The sequence below is a fragment of the Acanthopagrus latus genome, chromosome 23 (genome assembly GCF_904848185.1).
Source record: "Acanthopagrus latus isolate v.2019 chromosome 23, fAcaLat1.1, whole genome shotgun sequence".
NCBI classification, from domain to species: domain Eukaryota; kingdom Metazoa; phylum Chordata; class Actinopteri; order Spariformes; family Sparidae; genus Acanthopagrus; species Acanthopagrus latus.
In genome coordinates, this window is record NC_051061.1 from 6,800,178 (window position 1) to 6,826,130 (window position 25,953).

The following is a 25,953-nucleotide window of genomic DNA, read 5'->3' on the forward strand; positions in this document are numbered from 1 at the left end:
ACACTGCGCTGCACTTTTTGCAGTTTACTTTTCAAAATGGTTTTACACTTATCAGAACTGACCACGTGGATTAATTTAGGCTCGACAGCGAATTAAACAATTTTTTTTTTTGCAAACGAATTGATTTACACAGATTGAAGCAAGAGGCTGTAAATTCTTGGCATCACCTCCTCTTGTTGCATCCATTTAAAACGAGACACGGACGACTATAGTGATGTAGGCACTTAGTTCACACTTTATCCCACTCTTTTATCTTACTCAATCAATTTTGTAAAGTATAACACAAAACCTTAATGGAATTGTTCACTCTTTTCACTGTCAGCTGTACAAAGTTGGGTGGCCACACCACTGACTCTCTTACTGTGTCAGAAAATGCATTAATGTGGATTTCAAGCTTGAGGCATGTTCGATTTCCTACAGTATCTGGTCTCCCAACAACGTGAAAGCATTGAGTGAAGAGAAAGGTCAGGAGAGGATGCAGCCAAGTCAAATGCATCAAGTCAAACACCAGCACAGCATGTTTACGAAGTAGCATCGATGTTGAGAATGTGGAGATGTTGACATGCTAGAAGGCAAAAAAGTCAAACTCTCAAAGTTGTGTGTTTTTGGGGCCATTGGAAGAAAAAACAGTGTAGTTTGTGACCGTTAAAGTAGAGACATGACTGTATCGTGTGGGATTAAAGAACTACACAAGGAAAATGATTGAGTGCACAACAGTTTATAGAAATAAGACAGTTTCACCCCAGTGTGTAAGACGTCCTATTACCTTTTACTGTTTCATGCACTACATAACTGTAGATCCACTGCACGCGCTACCTTGGTTCTGTGGTGTTTACCCCTCTGCGGCTTCTCACTCTGACCCTACTGCGTTCACTCTCCATGTTTGGCTCCCCATCAAAACCACAAGCTGATGCCCAGGAGAGAGGTCCAAGCTGTGAGAAGCAGCAGCTACTCCTGCTCGTGCTGCCCAGCTATGGGCTCCAGATTAATGGTTGATCATTTTCAAACTGAAGCCAGAGCTGTGTCACACCTAAAAGATGCAAGTTAAACTGAGCCGTCAACATTGTAGGCTAAATCTTAATTTTTCTAGTTGTTAAGATTTTTGTTTCTTTTTCTCCGTACCTAGATTTTGGTTCACTCTTTGACTTGGAGCACGACCTCCCAGATGAGCTCATAAGTTCCTCGGACCTGGGACTGACTAACGGAGGGGATGTCAACCAACTCCATACCAGTCTTGCAGGGCTCGGAGGAGGCCTCGGTTTGGGAGGCCAGGATGCAGCTGCAAAACACAAACAGCTGTCTGAACTCTTGCGCGCAGGAGCACCAGCACAGCAGGGAGGCCCTACTTCCAACAGCACAGGGCCCGGGGCTTCCATGGGGATGATGGGGGGTGTCGGTGTTTCCCCTGGTGGACCTCAGGGCATGCCCCCCCAAGGCCAGCAGCAGCAGACTGGATTAATGCAGCAGGTTGGGATGGTTGGAGGGGTGGCAGCACTCAGTCGGGCAGCTGCCATGATGGGTGCCCAGAAGGGCAATCCTGGACAGCAGCAGCAAGGCCTGATGGGGGGGCAGGTGATGAATGGCTCGCCAAGAATGGGCTACCCTGGCAGTGGAGGCATGGGTAACAACAGTAATCTGTTGGCAGAAACCCTGCAGCAGCAGGGCGGTCAGCAAATGGGACCTGGGGGTCAGGCAGGGATGAGACCGCAGCAACCCGGAGCACTGAACAAGGTAAGCACACTCAGCTGGTACAGGGCACCGCAAAAATATGACAGCTGACATGTTAGTAGCAATTATTTTATAAACAAAGTGTGGTTTTGGTGCCCTGCTGAGTTTCTTCAGATAGAAAAACATCCCCATTGCTGACAAAATCTTTTACATTATGTGTGTTATGGCATCACATATGGATGTTGGAGAGTTGTGGGAACACATAATGTCATTAATGGGGATGTACTTGTTATATGTAAAATACACAAGTTCGAAATTCCTGCTTAAAATCGGGGGAAATGTGTTCATGAATTTGACCACTCTTGAGTTCAGTAAAATCATCCAAAAAGGAAAAATCGTGGTATTTTTCCCCACGGGAAACTATTTACACTTGGGTTTAATTCAGTTCGATACTATTTTCATGTTTATTGCAACTAAGGCAGATGCATCTTTTCATACTCAAGCGATGCTGTAGACTGCAGTAGTTACTCATGTGAGTCTGGCGCAGACAAGTTCCCAGAGCAGGTGCAGGCGTAAGTGTGGTTGTGTTGGGATTCACAGCAGCATCACCGTTCGCTCTGTGGTATTGTTGGTTAACCTCTTTGCTAGTCGATATGTCATAAGACAGTTGTGATTTTGTTTTAAAGGTGTGATGGCAGTTTTGCAAACAGCTGTGTTAACTTGTTTGGTATAGGCAGTAGCATAACTGTCTTTGCCTTGCTGCTGCAGTGTGCACCAGCTAACATAGGATTTCCTCCTGTCCTGTAGTTAAAATATGCGTTAGTGAAGTGTTAGCATTGTCCATGTGTAGTTTAAGCTGATGAAGTTAAATTAATCGAGAGGAAGAGTTTTATTCTACTTTTAACAACAATTAACCAATCCTTTCACGTTGTTGCTGCTGTTGAAATAAAGACTAGTTTGTACCGAAACTGAAGTAGCTACACTGAACATACTGTAGGTTGTTGGGGCTTGTTTGCAAAGCCTAGAAGTGGAAAGTCATTATTAGGAAGGAATAATAATCAGTATCTGGAAAGTGATTCCATGCTGTCTCCTTAGCACCTTTCGATCTTAAAACTGTCTAATGTAGGATTCTTTGTTGTGTTCAAACATATGTAAGATGGTATTGTAATACCAGACTTGAATTTCACATTAGTGGCTGCTTGAATTGTGCTCTGAACATTTAATATCGTCCTCTCTTACTTGTATTCATCTCTCCTCCTCTCACCTTCTCAATAACTCTTTGCCTCCCCTCCCTCTGCCCTCCAGATGAATATGATGGCCAACGCGGGCCCCTATGGTGGTCCGTACGGCCAATCGGCTGGCCAGGGGCTGCCTGGAGCAGGGCTGGGCCCACAGCTCCAGAATAAGGCGGGTCTGCCCAACAATATGGCCAACCAGTTTAGCATGGACAAGAAGGCACCTCCGGGTCAAGGGATGCCTGGGATGGTAGGAATTTGTTTCTGTTCTGTGCTGGTCGATAAACCCTGTAGCCATCATAGAATACACGTGTGTTAATGTAGATTAAACGCAGTTTTGAACTAAACCAAATATACCTGTTTTATCATCACAGTTTATTCTATTCCATCTGTCTGTTCCATTTCCTGGTTAAATGATTAGTCTGATGATACTCAATAATTTTCTTACTGTCAGAAGCCCAAATCCAACATGAACTACCCGACAATATCTGTAACTTTCTCTGTGTTGACAATTTTGACAGCTTCTCTCAACAAGTTACAAACAAGTTCAACACACCCTTTGTATGACTGCAGGGTTTTCAAACAACCCCCTTCATGTTGGCTGTGTGCAACAGTTCGTAAGCACACTCCTTCAGAAGTGATCTGATGATAAACCTGTTGGTTACATGTTAGGAAAAACAAAATGTAAGCACACCTGTATGAATGTTGTTACATCATCTTGACTGTAGGCTTCAGGCTGTCATATGCAAAACAGCCACGGATGCTGCAGATAATGTGATAGATTTTTTTTTCTTTGTGTGTTTGTTTTGTGACTTGATAATGCTATTAGTGTGTGAAGACTTGTTTTAATGTAAGAGACAGCAGAACTATTGCCTTCAAATTGCAGATAAAGCCCCCTTTTTTAGATTCAAGATGTTATTGGTACATTTCAGGCCAGCACTGTATACAAGTCACTGTCCAGCTGAATACCCTCTGTTACACCTAATCTGTCTAAGTCATGGAGTCATTTGCTTGATCAAGATGTGTGTGGGCATTTAACTGCATGTCAAACTTTCCATCTTTTATTTCTGTCACAGTACAGCTCTGTGATGACAGTGTTGACAACTATGTTCATTTGCTTCAGGTGCTTTAATACCACCACTGACACTGATGAATTTGTTTTCGTCTACTAAATCCTGAGAATAGGATTTCTAGTCTCACACGGTGAAGGTCCTCGTTTCACTCTTTGTATATGCAACTTGACTACAAAACAGAGTGAAACTGTTTGCATTTGTGATAACTGTGGGGCATTGTTAATGCTAATGACTGAATCTATAGAATGCAGACATTTTCATTAACAGTTTGACAATTATTAAGTAGAAACTTGAGATTTCTGACAAGGTTTTGCAGTTGAGTGTTTGTGAATCTGAGATGGCACACGTTTTAGGATAAGATTATGAAAGCGTTCTCTGTGTGTGAAATGTAAGATATTTCCATTTTTTGTATTTTCTTGTCTCTGATCAGGAGCGTACAGGTGTTGCAGGTGTGCATTAGGAAAACACTCAGTTTAATAGGCAAATATGAAAAAGATGGTGATAAATTAGTAACTGTTGGCAAAATGATCTGCAAATAAGCCTACAGATGTTTCAGACAAACTCTTAGTCGTTTCAAAGGGGAAGCAGCTCAGGCTGCGTTCTCTGCTGAATAGGAGTGAATCGTCATGGTTGGGATTTTCGTAAAGAAGAAGCTCAAATCGTCATTACATTAATCTTACCTACCTCAGTGAAACTAATCCTTTTGAAGTAACATCAACCAAACGCCCCAGAACAGCCCTGTCGGATTGTAGTGAGTCACTACTAACTTCGCTGTTCAAATCTGACTACTGTATGTAAATGTACAAGGGTGGTTGGTGGTGGGGTTTTTTTTCCACCCAGTTCAAACTCTCAATTATCCATCCATCCTTTTTCTCCTCTTGGTTGTCTGTCACTCTGCCACATGCAGTATTTTAACTGGTTAATTGGGAAATGGATAACCAATGACTAACAACTATTAACTAATAGATCGGCCAGTCTGATATTAGCTCATTGAAGATAAATATTGGTGTTGGTGTGCACTGTTTGTTGGCTAATGAGCAGCAAGAAATTCCAGGGCAGAAAACCAAACTAGGTTTGAGATAAATTACAATAATTGTCTTCATGACAGAGAGATTCATTTTTCAACTGTACAATGTTGGCATGCATCTTGGTCACAGTTCTTTAAAAAAGAAAACTAATCTGAAGGATCTGTGTGAAGATTATTGTTAGTGTTATGTTTTACATAAAAAGTAATTTCCGTCTGCAGATATATTGTAATTAAATCTTTCAAGTGCTTCTCTGCTTCAAAAATGAAATGATGGTCGAGCTGTGATTCAAATGAAAGTTGGACATCAGGGAAGTACTGATTGATGAGGCAGTGATCACTCTGTCATTTACACTGTTGCATTACAAGTCTGCATTATTTATAATGCGTATTGCTGTTTGGCTGTTATTAAACAAAGCAAGGGTCTATGCATTTTTTCCACACAAGAACAGTTAAATTAATTCTTCCGGTGGTTGTTAATAATTACAGAATTGCTGGAAGCCTAGGTCTGAAACTGACTTTTATTTTGGAGTGTTTGAATCATTGAATCATTGCTCTTAACTCTCCTTAAGACCAGTTATTCCAGTGTATGTATACCTACAAATGGGCAAACTATTTACTCTGAAGTGAGAAAATCTGCTATACATGTAAACACATAGAATATTTGCCTTTTCTAGATGCAAGACCAGAAATTGATGGACCATTCCATTATCGAATTTAATTGCTAGCTGTCAACCAAATTGGTCATTGGAAGTCTTCCTATAAAACCTGACGATTGAAGTCTTGTAGATAATTATTTCCGTATTTTTTTTCTGTCCTCAGGCCTCGCAGCAGCAGCCTGGAGCAGTTGGTGGGGTATCCGTAGGTGGTGCAGCAGCAGTGGGAGGGGCCCAGGTTGGGCTCAATGCCGTGGGGGCGGGTCCCGGCACAGCGCCCCCTACAGCAGACCCCGAGAAACGGAAGCTGATCCAGCAGCAGCTGGTCCTCTTGCTCCACGCGCACAAGTGCCAGCGCAGGGAGCAGGCCAACGGGGAAGTGCGGCAGTGCAACCTGCCCCATTGCCGCACCATGAAGAACGTGCTCAACCACATGACTCATTGCCAGGCTGGCAAGTCCTGCCAGGGTGAGTCTGTTGAATTATGCTGATTGCTGGTTCTACGGTGTGGGGTTTATATCATAAACACTAGGCAGTGTTTAAAGTTGTTCATGTATCTGCAGCATTTCATCCTTTCATTTTTTTGTTGGTTCCTGTTTGTTGTTTATATCCCTCTTGGTTTGCCCCCAGTTTTTCATTTTCAGAAAGAGTTGCTCTCTCTCTCTAGCTGGCTGTTCTGCTGTAGTTTTTCCTCTCCTTCTAATCTGGACATTTTATTGTACTGAATGACTCATACAATAACTTTCTCAGTCTCTGGCTTCCCTCTTCCCTTTGACTTTATCCTTTTCTCTCTCACCCTTTTCTTGTCACATTATTCATCTCCCTCCTTCACCCTGTCACAATTTCTCATCTCACTTGTTCTCCCTCTTTGTGCCTACTCACTCTTTCACTCCTCTTCCGTTTTCTCAACTTCTGTCCGTTTCTGTCCCTCCCTCCCAGTGGCGCACTGTGCCTCATCCAGACAGATCATCTCTCATTGGAAGAATTGCACAAGACACGACTGTCCTGTATGCCTGCCACTGAAAAATGCTGGAGACAAGAGGAATCAGCAGTGTGAGTGCCTCTGTGATTGTCTGTCTTTGAGCAGTATGCATGCACATGGCTCTTACCATTGAGTTGATATACAGCATGTACCTTGAAATGTCAGAGAATTCTTTAACTGAACAGTGAAGTGCATGACAGTCAGCTTGAATCCACAGATGCTCACCCTTTTTTTACCCCTTCCCCCACCCTGTCTCCCTCGTTCTCTTGACAGCTCTTGTAAACAGTGCAGGGGTGGGTTTAGTGAACTCTTTAGGCTCAGGGGTGCCAGGTGGACAGTCCAACACACCCAGCCTGAATCCTCCCAACCAGATCGACCCCAGCTCCATAGAGAGGGCCTACGCTGCCCTCGGTCTCACTTACCAGGGCAACCAGATACCACAGCAGCCAACACAGGCCAACATGCAGAACCAGGGGCTACAGGGCCAGCCTGGGATGAGGACTTTGAACTCCATAGGTACATTTGCGAGCAGGGATTTTGATTTTTTTGACCTCAAGGACTTCATTTATAACAAAATAATACTTGCTTTTTTTATTTACTGCTCATTGATGACCTTGTCATACAAGTTTGATTTGAATTTCAGTGGATAGATTGACTCAGTGCCTTTCTTGTTTATGATATTTTCCCACATTGTTGTCCGTATTTCCCAATTAAAAACTGTATCCCCTGTATCCCAATCTCTTTAACTCTCTTTTATAGGAGGAAACTCTATGGGAGTGAATGGTGGAGTGGGTGTGCAACCCCCCAACCAGCAGTCCCCCCTACTGCCAAACGCCATGTTGCACAGTAGCATGAATGCACAGAGGTAGAACTGCTTTTTATTGGTCACAGCTACTTTTTAATTCAGGCTACTTTCATATGACTGATTTAAACCTAGTCAAAATCAGCTCTGTATTGGCTAAAGTCTTCTTTCCTTTCTCCCCTCTCTTCTCGTCTATTACCCTCCCCAGCTTGATGAATGATAGTGTGGGGAACCTAGGCTCCATGCCCACGGCGACTCCTCCTTCTGCTGCAGGCATGAGGAAGTCTTGGCATGAAGACATCACACAGGACCTCCGCAACCACCTCGTCCACAAGCTGTGAGTTTTCTAGCACGCACCACCCAAAATGTTCAGTGTGGCTGTAGCTAATGAAATACAACTAATTTGAATACGAGATCATTCAGTGCTGGGTGCCTCTGTCCACAATTTAACTGTGGCTGTGTGATCGTCTTGTTTGTGCATGTGTGAGAGCAGCGTGCAGGCGATCTTCCCTACTCCCGATCCAGCTGCGCTGAAAGATCGACGGATGGAGAATCTGGTGGCTTATGCTCGTAAAGTCGAGGGAGACATGTATGAGTCAGCCAACAGTAGGGTAAGAAACCAACACAACGTGAGGTGTTCTGGTATAGCCATCAGTTTATAGTTAAGGGAGAAGAGAGAAAGTATTCATTTCGCGTATTGTCGGATGTATCCTGTAACATTCTCTCTCACTTGTGTCACTTCCCTATTAGGCGGAGTATTACCACCTGTTGGCAGAGAAGATCTACAAGATCCAAAAGGAGCTGGAGGAAAAGAGGAGGACACGACTCCAGAAGCAGGGCATGATGCCGGGACAACCTGGCATAGCCTCTCCAGGCCTCCCTCAGGGGCCGCCCAGCATGGGACAGCTGCCCATGGCTCCTGGGCAACCTCCAAGTATGCAAACATACTATTTAACCTCCCTTCCACACTTCTGTATGTGCATAGACACAAATGAATGCGTGCATTCATTTATACCTCTTTTAGTCATCTGTGGTTTTTCTGAAGACAGGATCTGTGATTCTTGTAACTCTTCTCCCCGTCAGATGGTCCTCACACCGATCCGTCCATGGTCCGACCGACTGGACCTAATCAGATGGTCAACAGGATGCAGAACCCAGCAGGTACATCTCCAATAAATGTTGATGACATTTTAGCTGAGGCTTGTTGAGAGGCCACACCTCGAGAAGTTTAGTTTACAAGGACATTTGGAGGGAGTCTTGACAAATGTGCAATAATGTTGTTACCCTGCTAGCATGTTGATGCTTACAACCCTGACCATGTCTTATCCTCAGCATGCAAGTAAATTGAATTGGTGAAGTCCTGTCTCTTTCCGGCCATGTTATGTTTTGTTGACTCGATGATGTAACTGTGGAGTTTTTTAAGGCAACAGCCAAATAATTCATCAGAATTAAAATGGCTGATTGCCAAAGGTGGTTAGTTTAGCTTGGTGTCATCTTATTCTTTGACTCTTGTGAGTTTCATGTGTTTTGGTGATAAAACTACCTTTTTAAATCAAATATTTAAATGAATGAAAGACATAAAATCAAAACATTACAACCTTTTTGTTTTACAGTTTGCTAGCCAAACAGAGAACTTCTCTGCTGTTGTAATTACTGCAGTCTGCCTTTTGTCGTACAGAATAGCTTACTGATATGCAACAGAGCATACAAAGGGTCAGACTGACCCTCGCTGGAATAGGAGGCGCAGCCCACTGTACATTTTTAAATTCCAACAGACAATTACTGATCAGAGTTTTTCCCACAAACTGTAGAGAAGAGTTTGACTTTCAAATAAAAAGTGTCCCAGTGTGAACACAGTATGTTTTTGCTCTCCTTACCTATCACATCTGTCCTCCTTCACTTCTAGGAATGAACCAGTTTGGTCAGATGGGGATGCAGTCGATGGGTCAGAGATCGACACCTCCTCTTCCTCTAAATGCTCCAGTGAACCAGGTTAGCAACACTGTCACCATCTCTATAACATGCTACTTTGGGAGTGTATGAGACGTGCCAAAGTCTAAGGCAGTGTTGTTTTCTGCACGTCTTGTCTTTTTACCAGATGGGTATGGGAGCAACAAGGATGGGTCAGCCCAATGCCACACAGTTACAAAATCAGTACCTCCCACCGGGCCAGTTTCCCGGGTCCAGTCCTGGGCGTGGTTCTGGTCCTGTTGGCATGAACCAGCCTGGAGCACAGACCGCTGTGCCATCGGTAAGGATTGAGTTACAGTACCTTGTGAGCAGAGAATGCTTAGCTTAGCTTAGGGTCTTTACAAAAGCGAAGAGTATGTCATATTATGAAATTCAAACATATATTCAGCTCAGTTAGTTAAACCTGCTGAATGAATGCAAATGAGGATGAGCATAAAAATCATCTCTCGGAGCAGCTTTGCAGGAATTGATGGATAGTGATGAATACTGTATAATTAACTGAACTGTCTTCAGGACTTTGGCACACAAGTCTTGTCTGCTCAGAGATGGATCACAGTTCTTTACTGGCTCACTCTAGAAGCTTTAAGACTGATTATTTGTGCTTTTGGGCAATCTTCCCTATACCATTAATTCACGTTTTAAAGAGACCAATTGGAAATGAAGTGTTGTGATTCAAAGCTTCCACAGCTGTCTATCTGGTAAAAACTTTCTCTATAATAAGCCAGACCAATAATAAAGATTTGTTTTCTATTTTAAGAAGAGAAGTGATCCCTGGCAGTTCCCTTACCTCTGTCTCCTTTCCTCTGTAGCAGAACCCGATGTCAACGCCGCCTTCGCTCCCAGCCAGCAGCCCTGCAGCACAGTCTGCCTCTTCCACTCCAGGCTCCGGAGGCCCTGGAGGCTCCATGGGGCCTGGTAGTGCCAGTGGTGCTGGGCCCCTACCCAACCTGCCTCCATCCTCCACCCCCACGCAGCCCAACTCCTTCCCTCACTGCCCACCCATCCGCACGAACTCTCCCTCACCAGCACGCAGCTTAACGCCTCAACCCCATCAAACACCGCCAACGTTACCTGGTTCTCAAACCCCACAGCCACATACTCCTGGCACACCCCAGCTGCCCCCTCCACAGCACCCCCAGCAGCAGCAGCAACAACAGCAGCAACAACAGCAGCAACAACAACAACAACAACAACAACAACAACAACAACCGTCTTCACAGCAGCAGCAGCAGCCGCCATCGAGCCAGGTGGTGAACTCTGAGAAGGCCAATCAGCTTCCACAGCAAACGCTTGGGGGTGGGGCTTCCTCAGGCCCCCAAGCAAGTCAGGCTTCTTCAGTGCCTACCCAGAATACTCATGTGCCATTGCAGCTGCCACAGACCCCAGTGAGTAGATGACCCTGCTTTCACTACTTGACCCAATCCTGACTCGCTTCCCTTAAACCACCCGTGTAAGCCTCATTCAGTGATGCTCTAATCTCCTCGCTTATTCTGGTTCTGTGAGTGAGTTTCTTGCTCTTACACAGAGGGACTATGAGAAATCCATATGATATAATGAAAAAGAAAGCAAAAGTTGTGTAAAGTTTTTCAGTTTGAAATATAAAAACTTAAGTTATTAAGCTGTCATTCAAAAGTATTGAATGCCAAATTAGTTTTAGGAAGAATATGATTTCCAAAAAGTCCTTGAATTGTATTACACAACAATGGTGAGTGTTGGAACCCCTCAAAAAACAACAGGGCCATTTTCTTGCCATTTCATAACATGTCATCTCTGTCCCTTTGCCACAGCTTTCTGCAAAGCCTTCTCTGACAGCCGACGGACAGGTGTCTTCTCCAGCCTCGGTCAGCAGCAGTACTGAACCCAAGTCCCAGCTCGCCCAGACGGACGGTCCTGCTTCCAGCAAGGAAGACGTAAAAATGGAGGTGAAGAAGCAGGAGGAGGATGACGACGGGGCTGAAAGTCAAGGAGAGGGCAAGGGGAAGATGGGAAAGGGTCAAATTGACGTGAAGAAGGAGGAGAAACCTGAGGTAAGATTATCATTTGACACTGAAACCTGTGTGTCTGTCCTGATGAAATCTTAAATTGTCTAAACTGATGAGGTTTTTCAGGTCTTATTTTCCAGTCTTTTTTTAGATATAGATAGATAGATAGATAGATAGATAGATAGATAGATAGATAGATAGATAGATAGATAGATAGATAGATATAGACAGACACACACACACACATATATTTGTTATTGAGAAACACATAATTTAACTGATGATCTTCCTCTCAGATAAAGAAAGAGAAGCCATCAGGAGATGGGTGTAAAGGAGAGCCCATGGACACATCTTCATCCTCGGTGTCATCGTCAGAAACATCAGGTGAAGACAAGAAGCCGGAGGTGAAGAAAGAACCCAAAGAGGAGGAGGAGGGATCAGGGTCAACAGCCACCAACAGCTCCCCAGCCAGCGCTCAGAGCAAGAAGAAAAGTAAGTTATGATTCACCACTGTGTCGTTGAGGTAAAAATAACTTTTGAAAAGGGTATCATGGTTTTAACAGGGTAGTTTTGCTGCAAAGTCAGTTTACTCCGCTGAAATCACCTCAATCAGAGGATCTGTTCAATACCTGTATTTCACCTATAAAACTGGTTATTTAACAATAAAGACAACAACTCCCATAACTCCATGCTACTTCACGACATCCTCAAACTACATCTTCTGTTTTCATTCTTGTGATTCAGTGATTTACGGTAGTGGTTAGTAAACTTAGTAAAGTAAAGTTAGTAAAACTTGTCGCGATTCAGTCGCGGTGTTTTTGCCATCAGAGTATGAGATGCATGAAAACACCTATGCCTTTTTGTTTGGTCAATATGAAGTCCTACACACTGAGTCATGACGCATTGAAATTTTCCAGAAAAGCCCCACTGTTACGACTATCACTCCCCGGACTGACACATTGTGGATCCTGTATCTTTATACTCTGTGTGGTTTTCCTCGGCCGTCTTTTAACGATACAACACTACATGATGCTGCCAGTGGAGTTTTACTGCCAGACATCCCTCAGATAAAGAGAAAGGAAGGCTTCCTTTTAGCTTGTATTTCTCCCTGTCTTTTCCCTTTACCTTCCATCTCTAAATCATTTGTTTTCTCACTCCCTCTCTTCAAGTCTTTAAGCCAGAGGAGCTGCGTCAGGCTCTGATGCCCACCCTAGAAGCTCTGTACCGGCAGGACCCTGAGTCCCTTCCCTTCCGTCAGCCGGTGGACCCCCAGTTACTGGGAATACCCGTACGTATTCGAACTAGTAACAAAACTAACCTGGTAAGGGACTGCACTGGCTGCCATTTTGCTTCAACTCCTCTAAAAACGTAGCTTTTATTTTGTTTTCCTTTTTTCATCTTGTATATGTTTTTTTCTCATTTTGTCATAGCTGTCATATCTTCTGAATTTATTTTAAATATCTACCTCCAGTTCTTTTTATCATGATTTTTCTCCCATTGCATGTCAGAAGTTAAGAAAAGGAGATTTTTAAAGTTTGTGTGATGCGTGTGTTTGTGTGTGTGTGTGTGTGTGTGTGTGTGTGTGTGTGTGTGTGTGTGTGTGTGTATTTGCTCTCTTATTTGAAACTTCTTGTCATTTGTAAATCAAAGCAATGACTCTTATGGACATTTGCCTTCAGGGACAACAAGTAAATGATATATGAAAGTCGGATAAAATCAAACGGTGATAATTGGGCTGAGTAATTACAGATTTTGACAGTAAATCAAATTATAATTATCAGCTGTTTGTCTTCCATAGAACCTCAAATACTAAAAGTATACTATGGAGACATGACAACATTGTGTATTTCATGTCCAGTAATTTGCTTTATCAGCAGTTCATGAGCCAATTGCTTTCATTTATCACTTTAATTTTGTTTGACTTTTGCCTTCTTCACATCAAATTTTAGGTTTTGGTTTGAATCATGATTTTATTTATTTATTTTTTTTGTAGTCTTCATCCTAGTACACCATCGCTAGCTTTCTAGTTCAGTTCCTCACCAGTAGTAGTGTGTCGGTGTTTGGGTGGGCAGTGTGTAGAGATGGGACAGTATCTTTACCCTTGTTGCATCCAAATCAAGTGGTAATGAGTATTTGATAAGCCTCAGTATGTGCTTATGAAAATCATAGTTGTATTAAAACATAGTGACAGAGCCCATCTGCTCGCTGCGCCATGGAGTATAAAGTTTGATAACCGCCGTTTTTTTGAGCAGTTATGAGCAAGCACCAATCTATTGGTTCACCTCTCGTGCGGAATCTCCACAGTCAAGTGATGCGACTTTCCACTGTTTCAGATTTTCAGAAATTAATCAGCTGATTGTTAAAACTGCAGGTTGTGAAATAAATTTGGCTCTGCAGGCTGACATGGAAATATGCATCACTTGTTTGTTCATGTGAGTGGTTCCGTTCAGAGACGGTGGTCTGTTTCCTAACTCTTGTTGCCATGGTGACACCGAGATGGACCCTGCTCTTCGAAATTCACACCTCCTCCTTTTTTTTTAATGGTTGAATCTCTGAAAAAGCTTTTCTTCTCCTCACCCTCATCTCTGCTCCTCTCACAAATGGCAAAGAGGACACAGAGCACAGACGACGGGGAAAAGAAAAACAACTCAAAGACTGCATCCCTCTTTACATTTGCTTCACCTCAGCACTGTTGGCTTTAACTCTGCCATCATGTGGCCACTCACGCTGCTGGCGTTGTTAATGCCAACCGCTCTGTTGCTAAAAACGGTAAATCTCTGTCTGCCTGTTGCTGTTGCCACTGCTCTGTTCTTCTTGGTTTTGCACCCTGTTTGCTTCCTGGTCCTGAAAGCTTTGATTGCTCTCAGTCTTTAAGCAGAGAACCACAGTGTTCTGCACCGTGGGGCAAAATGAGCAAATCTTTAAATGACTTTCACAAAGCTTGGCTTCAGTTGCAATCTTAAGTAGCATTAGAATTTCTTGCCTGTGGTTATAGCGGCAGAGGACCGGACAGACTTGTGGCGGTCACCTGGTCCTTGCCTGTAGTACAGACAGGGACTTTAAACTGTAGGGTGCAAAGCAGAGCTGGAGGGCAGAAGTTGTCATGTCTCTCTGTTTGCACGTGAACCTTCTTCTCTGCAGCGCTCAACAACATTGTCCCCCTGCACCCTCTTCTCTCCCTACTCTGGTCCCACCCGGTCGACGCCTTCATCACACCTGACGACCACACTTTATGTTGATGACGACCACTCTTCTTCCCCATCTCTCTCAACTTGGTTCTCTCGGACCCTCCCACCATCTTGCTGCTCTCTCCCCCAACTCCTGAACTTTACCTCCACCTGCCACTCAAATCTTGACGGCACCCCTCCCAAACCAGGACTACTTTGACATCGTGAAGAACCCCATGGACCTGTCAACCATTAAGCGGAAACTGGACACGGGACAGTACCAGGAGCCTTGGCAGTATGTGGACGATATCTGGCTGATGTTCAACAACGCCTGGCTGTACAACCGCAAGACGTCCCGCGTCTACAAGTACTGTTCCAAGCTGGCTGAGGTGTTTGAGTCAGAGATTGATCCTGTCATGCAGGGTCTGGGATACTGCTGTGGGAGGAAGGTGAGCCATAAAGCATGTGTTCTGTTTTGTTTTTTGTTTTTTTTTAACTCATGTGGTCTCAGTATAGAAATGTCACTTGCCTGTTTTTTAAGATGAGCTGATTTACGGTTTTGTTTTTAAGGGAATAGTTTGGAAGTTGAAATGTGGGGAAATATTAATATTTGTACTCTGGAGAGTTAGATGAGAGAATTGATACCACTCTCATGGTAATTATGAAGCTACATTAGCAGCCAATTAGCCTAGCGTAGCAAAAGACTGGAAACAGCCAGCCTGGCTCTGTTCAAAGGTAACAAAATCCACCTGCCAACTCCTCTAAAACTCATTAATTAACATGTTGTATCTCATTTGATTAGTCTGTAAAAACATGTAAAACCAACAATTGGCCATTTTTGGGGGGGTCGAGTGCGTGACTGTTTCTTGGCTAGGAGTAGTATGTTTTTGGAGTCTGTGCTGATTGCCCGGCAACGGCTCCCAGCCAAGAAATAGATTAAACAAACAAGATATAAAGTGTTAATTAGAAGGTTTGAGAGGTGCTGGGTGTTGGATCTTGTCACCTTTGGACAGAGTTAGACTCACTGTTTCTCTTTGTTTGTTACATTTATGCAAGCTACCTGGCTGCTAGCTGAAGCTTCATATAAAAGGACAATTAAAAGAGTGGTTTCAAACTTTTATTCTTACTCACCTCCTGAAAGAGAATTCCCTGAAAAGTCACGCTATTCCTTCAAAGAAACAGTTCATCCCAAAATCCAAAACATATTATTCCTCTTACCTTTGTGCTGTTTATCCAATTACAATGTGTTGGTGTGAGTTTAATTTGGAAAACTCTACAGCAATTTCACTTCCCAGAAATCATGGCCCAAGATATTCTAGATAATCCACAGAGCTTTTTGTGAACTTTATCACATAGGAACTATTTTCTTTCTACCGCACCACACCCATCAACTGTGTACCTCACATAAGGAAGTGTACATCTACTCATGGAAGAGAAACTGGCTAAGTAAGAAGCTAATGTTGCAGCATAACCAACCAAGGAAACCGTTGTTTACATCCCATGCTGCCACGAGTCTCTCATCCATAAAGGGCAATGCGTGCTTCGGTCTGCCTGAAGATATGGTTGGCAGTTGGGGTTAAATAGAAAGAAAATGGTTCCTACTTGAAACTGCTCTCAGCAAGGTCTGTGGTTATTTCTCAAACTCAGTCCCTCACACTAAAACAGAGTACTACAGGTAAGATGTAAAAATATGATTGGTTAAACTGTCTCCTGAGAGATAAGATGAGCTTCAAGCTAAGGCAAGGTGTGACTGATTGAATGCACCTAGATAAAAGTCAAACAAACATGTCGGTGTGTTTTTGATATATGAGTTTGTCTTTGTGGATCCTTGTGCTCTATGCTTGCATGACAAGTGACATTTATTTTGTTTTGGTCCAAAAGTCTGCAAACAACTTTTTTATTTTGTCCCTCTATTGTTACAGTATGAATTTTCCCCCCAAACTCTTTGCTGCTATGGAAAACAATTATGCACCATCCAACGGGACGCTGCTTATTTTAGCTACCAGAACAGGTAAGTGCTGTGGACACATTGGAACACAAGCACACACAGATCACAGACCAGCAGCATTCAGACACTGTTAAGATTTGTAGACATTTTGCTGTGAAAACACAGCAATGAGATGAGCTCGTACATGTCTTGCTGTATTTTGCACATTGACGCTTTGCCGTAGGAACTGTTTTAAATCAATCAGTGCAATCACAGATGAGTTTTAATTTGGCTTCAACTGGTTACCCTGGCACCATCTCCATCTTCACAGTTCACCGTTTTAATTTCCATTATGTTGTCATTCATAAAGTGGGCTCCTGTCTTCTCTAGTAGTTATTCTTTATTTGTTGCACCATTCTTTAAATTTACATGCACTATACATGACAGCTTGCCTTTTCTGATACTTACTTGCATAGATGGTGGGGTGGAAGGGGCGGGGGGGTTATCCATTCTCACCAGCAGAAGAAAGGTTCCCACTTTATAAATGAGCTGAAAGGATGATGGGTCTCTGTTGCTTTATTTATTTTCTCCTCATCCACCCTGTCATGTTTGGAGACTTGTATCCTCACTCCCTTCCTCCTCCACAGCTCCTAGTGGTCTCTCATGTTGCTGTAATGTTGTTGTTGTTTACCACTGGATGTCTGACGCTAATCTTTGCTTTGCCTTGGCTCTCTGTCCTCTGTTGGTTGTTGTTCACATCCTGTCCGTCCCCTCCTTCCTCCATGTCCCTACCCTCTCCCTCTCTGTCCCCCCTCCATTGTCCTCGTCTGACCTGTAACGATTTATTTCACGCTTTTTTTAATATTCATTTTGACCTCCCCTCCCCTCCCCCATCTCCCTGCCCCTTCTCCTCTTCTCTCCCTCCTTTTTTAACGCTTGTGATGTCTGCATTGGCCTGTTTTGGTGTGACCAATCATCCACTCCGAAATTTACGCGCAAAATCAAAACACCCGCCCACACAAAAACCCTGCATCACGATTGGCTGCTTCCTCCTGGCGACGACCTACCTTGCCCTCTGCCTCCTCCTGTGTGTCCGCCCCCCGGCCTGTCCTGCCCTGCCCTGATTGGCGGCTGCTTCTTCGTGCCCTCTCTGTGATTGGCTGTGCTGATGGCGAACGTGTAGTTCACCAAAATATGGGCTTCTTGCTGACAGGTACCACTTCTGTGAGAAGTGTTTCAACGAAATCCAAGGCGAGAGTGTTTCCCTGGGGGACGACCCCTCCCAGCCTCAGACGTGAGTATCATCAACCCTCCTGCTTTCCTCTCACACATAGTAGATAGACAGTTATGTAATTCTGATATTAGCAGCCTCTTAGATTGAATGTAACAGCTGTTATAAACTCATCAGTTTTGGATATCTAACCCCCAAACAGTTCTTGTTTAAAAAGAGAACAGACTAGCATGAATTAAAAAGCCATTAACATCCAGTATTCTCCTTTATTTCCCCTTAAGTAGGTTTAGGATTAGAAATCATATCTCCAGTGTGTAGTATTTCAGTATTCCATATATATTCTGTGTCATCTTATTCCAGTTCATCATAATCAAGGCAAAGACTTAGATCTGCATTGACTTGTCAATCAAAAGGACATTACCATATATACCATACACCATTTTCTGCTTGACTTTGTCATTTATGATTGTAAATGAAGAGTCTCTTGGGTTTTGAACCGTTGGTTAGGAAAAAACAAGCACTTTAAAGACGTCACTCTGGGCTCTAGGATTTGTGACCATTTTTCAAAATGTTTTGAATTATTAATTTTGAAAATAATTGGTGATAACGAGTTTCTGTGTCTATGTTAAGTGTGAGATAAATCATTTGTGTATAACAATGTGAGGTGATGATATTACAGTTTATTGGCACATTTTTAAAGGAGACATATTATGCTCATTTTGAGATTCATAATTTTATTTTAGGTTACTACTAGAATAAATATACATGTATTGGAGCTCAAAACACATCCATTTTATCATACTGTCCAGTGCTGCAGCAGTGTATTCCCCTCTTCGTCTGACTTGCTCTGTTGTAGCTATTGTCTCTTTAAGGCCCTCCCTAAATACCCAGTCTGCTCTGATTGGTCAGTTCACATATGTCTGACCCAGCACTGCTAAAAAAAACAGAGCAGCTGCACTTGATCAATTCTTGCGCTCCCAACTAGCCATTAGTCACAGAATCATACATTTGTATAATATATGCCTAAGTGTGATGTGATGAAGTCACAGAATTAAAGGCGGGACTACTGATGAGGCGTTTCTCTAGCCGTGTTCTCTGTGGGAGAGAGGAGCTTCTGTTGGTCTTATAGGTCTCCTTTAAATTTTCAAAGCATTTTCTGAATTGAAGATGGATGACTGTGCACAAAGCCTGCAGTCTCCTGCGATTACCTTGTTGTGTTCGGTCCTGTAATTTGTTTTCTGATACTTCCTGCAGGTCCATCAACAAAGACCAGTTCCAGCGAAAGAAGAACGACACACTTGACCCTGAGTTGTACGTCCTGTTCTGAACTCATTTACTTCCATTTAACGATTATTGTTAATCATTTTATTATCGTGATGTTAGCTATGATTAAATAATAGCTGGATTGGGTGGCTCAAATGGTTAGATGGAAGATCTTTTTTTTTTTTATTTCCCAATTGTATTTTGGATGTAATAACCTTTTACTTACTTACGTAGCACCTGTGTAGCCTGTGCAGAGGAACAGAGTATTTCCATTATGCGTGACGCTCTTGCCTCATTAACTTTAAATATTGCGTCTGTCTTTTGTCTTCTTCTTCTCTCTCTGCTCAGGCTTGTGGAATGTATTGACTGCGGTCGTAAAATGCATCAGATCTGCGTGCTGCATCATGAAACCATATGGCCATCAGGGTGAGCCAGCTATCATGCACACACTCACACACAAACTCTCTGTACATTCTGTTGCATGACTGGGTCTGGAAAATGTAATTTGCATTTGGATTCATTCACTGTTAATCAACTATTAAGTCCAAACACACATGAATATACGTCTCCATGCCAGTTCCTAAAAAATCACACATTTTTAGGTGCAGTTTGAACAAAGTATTGAAACTGAAAATGAGTAGGAGGAATGATTGTTACATCAGGATGGAAAACGCCTGACCGTGTGGCGGCAACAGATACACATGCAAACAAAGTGCTAAAGCACGATAAGATTTAGAGTCTCTCATGTGTGGTCTGCTTGTAATTTAAAGATGCAAGCCATTATAGTTGTTTAAAGAAAGGAAGACTGACATGCAAAGCTAAGTCCTCTTCTTGATCAAAGTCACCTAATCAGTAATTGGGGTTAATTATGACAAAACCAGATTTTAACCATTTTCTATTTACTCTCTCCTTCCACAGCTTTGTGTGTGACAACTGCCTCAAGAAGGCTAATAAGACGCGGAAAGAAAACAAATACGCAGCCAAAAGTAAGTCAGCTCATTTCATGCCTGCCTGCTTTCTTTCATTTCTGGTTCGTTTCTGGTTCAGAGGAAAGAGGCCAAATGTAACTTTTTGATGTCATATCACCATCACTGAGTCCTAAAGCAAACAAAAAAAACACTTGCATTGATATTAATCTGCTTTAAAATTGGACTGGTCATCAAAGGATTTTAAGGCTTGTTTTTGTTTTTAAGGCAAGTTTGTCAGACTAAATTACAGGCTTCACTCTGAAAATTACGCATCAGTGCAAGTTTTGTTGAGCTAAGAAAATATCAAAAATATCTTTAAGGCTTCAAAACAGTAATTTCACTGTATCATTCTACAGCTCATTTCATTTGCCTTAGAAAGTTTCTAATCATTCCACTCCCTGATACTTAAGTGGAATATTAGGGATCAAAATCAATTATCAGGATACATGCAATGTATAATATGATAAAGAAATAGTTCAACATTTAGGGAATACGCCTATTCATTTTTTGCCTGAGGATATATGTAGAACTGATGTCTGTTAATAAGTAAATGGGTCTTTTCGTCACCATTACCTGGCCAACAACCAAAAATGTCTATCATATAAACCATTTACAACCTCAAATAGCTGTTTTATGCTTTAGTTTGTTCTGCTTGAACAAACAAGACACAGTGTTGTATTTAGTGGTTAATTATGGTTAATAATGAGCTATAATAAGCTTCAGAGGTGCTGGGAGGCAGATTTCATTACCTTTGACAGAGCCAGACTGTCTGTTTCTCCTTGGCTATAGCTTAATATCTACTACACAGACATACGACAAAAAAAAATCACATCAAAAATGTTGAACTAACTACAAAAACTTTAAACCTTGGAGGTATATTTGTCTAATTTCTAATCAGATATATTTCACTATATTCCATATCAGGCGCAGTCACTCAGAGAGTAGCATTACGTTACAGTTATTATTACAAGTAAGAAACCCTGGTAATCATTTTTCTTTATTTCCTTTTTGGTCTTTTTTACCAATTTAGGAAGTGGCCTTTGTTTCAGTGCTAGTCCTTCAAACTTCAGTCTCTGTACTTGTTGTGTGGAGTTCTTTATATGGGCTAAGTGCTTAAAGACTAAATTTAATGACTAAAAGCTCCTTCTTGTACGTTGTCAGACGAGGGTTCTGCCTCTCCTGCAATGAGCACGGACACAAGCAGTACATATCTTCTGTACTGTCTGTGTCGTATGTTCCTGTCCTTCACTGTATTCCACCTCTTTCTTCATCCTTTCTACTGTCTCCTGCAGGACTTCCTCAGACAAAGTTGGGGGGCTATTTGGAGTCGCGAGTGAACGAGTTTGTCAAGAGGCAGAACCACCCTGAATGTGGCGAGGTCACCATCCGCGTGGTCCACGTCTCAGACAAGGTGGTTGAGGTCAAGCCAGGCATGAAGTCCAGGTATGTGGTCGTTTGTGCACGTAGTGAACATATTTAGGATGATTGCACACTGATCAATTTCAGATTTTTGTCACAAACTCAGCTATTTTCCTCACCGTGGCTTTTCTTTTCCCTCCAGGTTTGTCGACAACGGAGAGATGTCCGAGTCCTTCCCGTACAGGATGAAAGCCCTGTTTGCCTTTGAGGACATCGACGGAGCAGAAGTGTGTTTTTTCGGCATGCACGTTCAGGAGTATGGCTCGGACTGCCCGCCTCCCAATCAGAGACGAGTGTACATCTCTTACCTGGACAGCGTGCACTTTTTCAGACCACGACACCTCAGGACTGCTGTCTACCACGAGATCCTTCTGGGCTACCTGGAGTATGTGAAGAGGCAGGGGTGAGACAAACATTAAGACTTTCTCAAACATAATCCCTTTAACTGAGCAGCTGAAATTGAAGTTTATTATAACACTATCACCGTGCAGGCTTTTAAATATCAGCCCATTATGCAGTGTAAAGTGAACCCGTTAGACTTTGTGTTCCAGGTGCTGCTACAGACCATCTTCAGCTGCATGATAATAAGCTTACAGACTCAATTATAGGAAATGCATCTCTCCCTGTGTCAGGTTTACAAATGGTCATATCTGGGCCTGTCCACCCAGTGAAGGGGATGATTACATCTTCCACTGTCACCCAGTGGACCAGAAGATCCCCAAACCAAAGCGCCTGCAGGAGTGGTACAAGAAGATGTTGGACAAGGCTGTTTCCGAACGCATTGTCCATGATTACAAAGTGAGACATGTTTTTTTGGATGTGAATTAATGCATTTATCGCTGCCAAAAAAAAAAGACTCTGATTCATCTATAGTTCCTAATGGCATCAAACAGGGTGTCTGGAGGTCCTTAGAATGTCTTGAATTAAATTTAACTTAACTGCCACAAACATTTTTATCACATTTCCTTTATCCATCTTTAAATTTATTCTTGTCAGTATGATTGAGGCTGTTTGCGTGACAGCCAACCAGCCACTGAACCTAACCCTGTCTTTTTTTACTTTATTAATGTACAAACTGTAGATCAGCCAAACTCACCATCTTCCTGTTTAATAACTACCTCTGCATGGGACCACATATAAACTGTATACCTTTGAATGAGAGAAAGATTATTTGTCAGAGTCTTAAATCTGGTTGACACTATGTCAAAAGCCTTTAAGTGCATTAAATCTAAGTTTCTGGGACCTGTAAGACACCTGTAAGATACCTGTCACACTGTTGGGGAAAAAATGAAGAATTTTGAAGTTTGCCTTCCTGCTTTGTTTCACAGTCTCATTACAAGCTCAGTTTACTCTCTGTTCTGGAGCATATATTTGCTTGGTTCTATTTTTAGAAAAAAAGGAAAAACAAAAATGTGGATATGAACAATGCCATGATAACTGGGCAGACTGAGATTGTTTTCTCGGCTGCAAGAATAAACCGATAAAAAAATGTATGCTTTGTTGTTTCCTGAAAGAGTGAAAAAGCTCATGAGGATACTTTAAAGACTTCTTGTTTTGTCTCTCAGGACATCTTCAAGCAGGCAACAGAAGACCGGCTGACCAGTGCCAAGGAGCTGCCATACTTTGAGGGTGACTTCTGGCCCAACGTCCTGGAGGAGAGCATCAAGGAGCTGGAGCAAGAGGAGGAGGAGAGGAAAAGGGAGGAGAACAGTACCTCCAATGAGAGCACGGATGTCAGTGGAGTAAGAATTCTCATGTCATTATTATCGTTATGTTTCACAGCAGGTCACTGACTCTGACATTAAAACATTCACAGGCCACAAAAGGAGACAGCAAGAATGCCAAAAAGAAGAACAATAAAAAGACAAGCAAGAACAAGAGCAGCTTGAGCCGAGCCAACAAGAAGAAACCAGGGATGCCCAACGTTTCCAATGACCTCTCCCAGAAGCTCTACGCCACCATGGAGAAACATAAGGAGGTATGCAAGGCTAATTTGATTATAGCAATAGCTGCTTACTCTTTTATTGGATTATATGGCCAAGTTATACGAACATTACATTGACTTATGTCTTCAGAGATGTCATGTTGACTCCACTCACTGAATGAACCATTCAAACTCTGCTGTTTTGCTGCTGCTGCTACTGCTGCTGCTGCTGCACTTCTGTTACAGCTGTCTGAAAATGTTCCACCCTTTTATGGTGGAGTAGATGCAGCGTATACTAAGCTTAGTAGGATTATCCTTAACTGACTGCAGACAAGTCATTAGTTTTATGCAGTTGTAATCCATACTTTCGTATTAGCAATGGATTTCACATATCACAAAAATAAGATATACAATGTCAGGGTTTATACAAAGTCTTCAAAGTATTAGGAAAAAAGGGTTGAACTCAGACTGTTCATTGTTTCAAGGTTAGTATTATGCCTAAATTGGATCCATTTTTTATGCTGATATTTCAATATTTTAAATTAAACATTCCCCTGGCATCGTAGTGTGTCTCCTGGCGTTGAAATTTGATTAAGTAATAATGATCAAAACACACATTTAAGTTAAGCTGGTAAAATGGGGTAATGCCTGCACACTTACTTGATGCCACAGAAGTTTAATATTACCATTTCAGTCTTCATTCGGTTCGATCACTTGATTTCCTGACAACTTTGCATCTTTGTGATGTGCATGTAACCAGCCGACTCTTCTTCAAAATAAACAGTGACAATATACATTGATTGTTGGGTATAAAGGAGTTCCATAAAGTTTGTTTTTTGCAATTTTATGTACATCAGCAATTTCAGATGTGATGATGGAAACTTCATAAATATTCATATATTTTATGTTATGGTATATGTTTAGTTAGCCTGATAAGGCTTAAACATTAATCTTAAAAAGCTGTATTAAAAACCTGCATTTTTCCGCTGACATCTCCTGTAAGTGACTGTTAAGTTTGTTAATCAACAAACTACAAGAGAACAATGACATACTGTTCTGCACTGAAATAACTGTGGTGAAAGAAGCGACAAACTGACTGGCATTGTTAAGAAAAACACTGTGGGAGTTCCTCAATGTTTTTAAGTGGTCCCACAAAATCCCATGAATGATATTTTGTCCTCCCATTTAAATTTTGACATGTCTGCCATTTATGGATGACACGTGTTTGTGAAGGGTCGGAATCTATTTTCTATAAAAGGACTGTGATGCACTTTTGGTGCTTTAGATTGAGAATGATGAACTACATTAAACAAGAAATTAATCAGTAAATGTATGAATCTAAAATGGCATTTGTGTAAAAGTCTGTATGAAGGAAAAGGGCCTGATTTAAAACTTCTCACTGATCCTCATTACTCTTTTTCCCAGGTGTTCTTTGTCATCCGTCTCATTGCTGGCCCCACTCTTAACTCGCTGCCCCCCATTACTGACTCGGACCCCCTGATGGCCTGTGACTTGATGGACGGCCGCGACGCCTTCCTGACTCTGGCCAGGGACAAGCACCTAGAGTTCAGCTCACTCCGCAGGTCCTTGTGGAGCACTATGTGTATGTTGGTGGAGCTGCACAACCAGAGCCAGGACCGCTTTGTCTACACCTGCAATGAGTGTAAACACCACGTGGAGACCCGCTTCCACTGCACTGTCTGCGAGGTGAGAGTTGCAGTTGCCTTTTCTCTCTTTGAATTTAACTGGAGAACAATCACTGCAGCATGAAAACAGTGACAATATTTTAGATACTCCAGTGTGTTTTACATCATCAGGTGAGCGTGCCCACAACAAGCCAGCTAAATTTTATAATAAAGTTTCCTCTCAATTTTCCACACAACACTGCTCTTATTACATTGAAATACATTCTTTGTCCCCTGAAGCTCTCTGTGATTACTTATTTTGAAAATCAATATAGCCAATCACAGCGTTTTTCAGTGATCTCATTGTGACCGTAAAACAGCAAATTGTTCCACTCTCAGATTGTTTGGCTTGGTTATTGGGTAGCATTTACGAGCTGTGGTCAAATCAGTGTTTTATTCTTTAATTGTTTTCTGATTTATTTGGAAATTCAGTCAATGAGACCTCATGAATTGTGCATTCAGCTAAATTTTCTGCAGTGACTGGGAGAGCAAGAGGTGACATGAGGTTTAACACGCTGGACGAAGTAATTTGGCTCTGTCCATAGTTTTCTTTGCTAACTAGAAGTGGAGAAAGTCAAACACATTTAGGATTTTTTTTTATTGCTCTCTCATGTCAGAGTCAACAACCTAAGATACCTTACCTCTACTACTTAACCTTAGTTTGGACATGGCTCTAAGAGCAACTGGGCCATTTCACTGTTGGGTTGGCCTGTCTCGTTTGTACCCAACAGAGCTGAGACAGGTTTTTTTCTTTTTATTCCTTTTTCAAAATCATTTGTTTGGCATATTCATTGAAGAAACACTGGATTTCTACTTTGAGAAAGTGTAAGTAATATATAGGAACACCATATTTCAAAGCATGGATCAACTGGTTTTCTCTTTCATTTAAGATTTAGCTGAATAAATTAGAGGTTTTAGTTCAAAGCAGACAACAGAAGCCTGGTGGTTTAAGAGATGTACTTTTTTCTCCCCTCCCA

General features: G+C 42.2%; 1 protein-coding gene across 11 annotated transcripts in view; it reads left to right on the top strand.

Moving 5' to 3' along the window:
* Positions 1–25,953, top strand: part of ep300b (E1A binding protein p300 b) — a 34,332-nt gene that overhangs the window by 3,160 nt on the left and 5,219 nt on the right. The window contains exons 2-29 of one of the 11 annotated variants that reach the window (XM_037087760.1): positions 1,127–1,731; positions 2,974–3,153; positions 5,823–6,123; positions 6,595–6,708; positions 6,911–7,153; positions 7,397–7,502; positions 7,648–7,776; positions 7,933–8,050; positions 8,190–8,373; positions 8,523–8,600; positions 9,346–9,431; positions 9,538–9,690; positions 10,223–10,795; positions 11,198–11,437; positions 11,689–11,884; positions 12,562–12,713; positions 14,769–15,008; positions 16,482–16,570; positions 17,670–17,780; positions 18,972–19,028; positions 19,329–19,406; positions 19,899–19,966; positions 21,241–21,391; positions 21,510–21,770; positions 22,000–22,165; positions 22,933–23,109; positions 23,184–23,345; positions 24,717–24,998. In XM_037087760.1, the coding sequence (XP_036943655.1) occupies positions 1,127–1,731; positions 2,974–3,153; positions 5,823–6,123; positions 6,595–6,708; positions 6,911–7,153; positions 7,397–7,502; positions 7,648–7,776; positions 7,933–8,050; positions 8,190–8,373; positions 8,523–8,600; positions 9,346–9,431; positions 9,538–9,690; positions 10,223–10,795; positions 11,198–11,437; positions 11,689–11,884; positions 12,562–12,713; positions 14,769–15,008; positions 16,482–16,570; positions 17,670–17,780; positions 18,972–19,028; positions 19,329–19,406; positions 19,899–19,966; positions 21,241–21,391; positions 21,510–21,770; positions 22,000–22,165; positions 22,933–23,109; positions 23,184–23,345; positions 24,717–24,998 (5,300 nt within the window). Of the gene's footprint in view, positions 1–1,126; positions 1,732–2,973; positions 3,154–5,822; positions 6,124–6,594; positions 6,709–6,910; positions 7,154–7,396; positions 7,503–7,647; positions 7,777–7,932; positions 8,051–8,189; positions 8,374–8,522; positions 8,601–9,345; positions 9,432–9,537; positions 9,691–10,219; positions 10,796–11,197; positions 11,438–11,688; positions 11,885–12,561; positions 12,714–14,768; positions 15,009–16,481; positions 16,571–17,669; positions 17,781–18,971; positions 19,029–19,328; positions 19,407–19,898; positions 19,967–21,240; positions 21,392–21,509; positions 21,771–21,999; positions 22,166–22,932; positions 23,110–23,183; positions 23,346–24,716; positions 24,999–25,953 lie in introns of all 11 variants that reach the window. The other 10 variants (XM_037087759.1, XM_037087761.1, XM_037087762.1 and 7 more) reach the window with 10 other exon arrangements.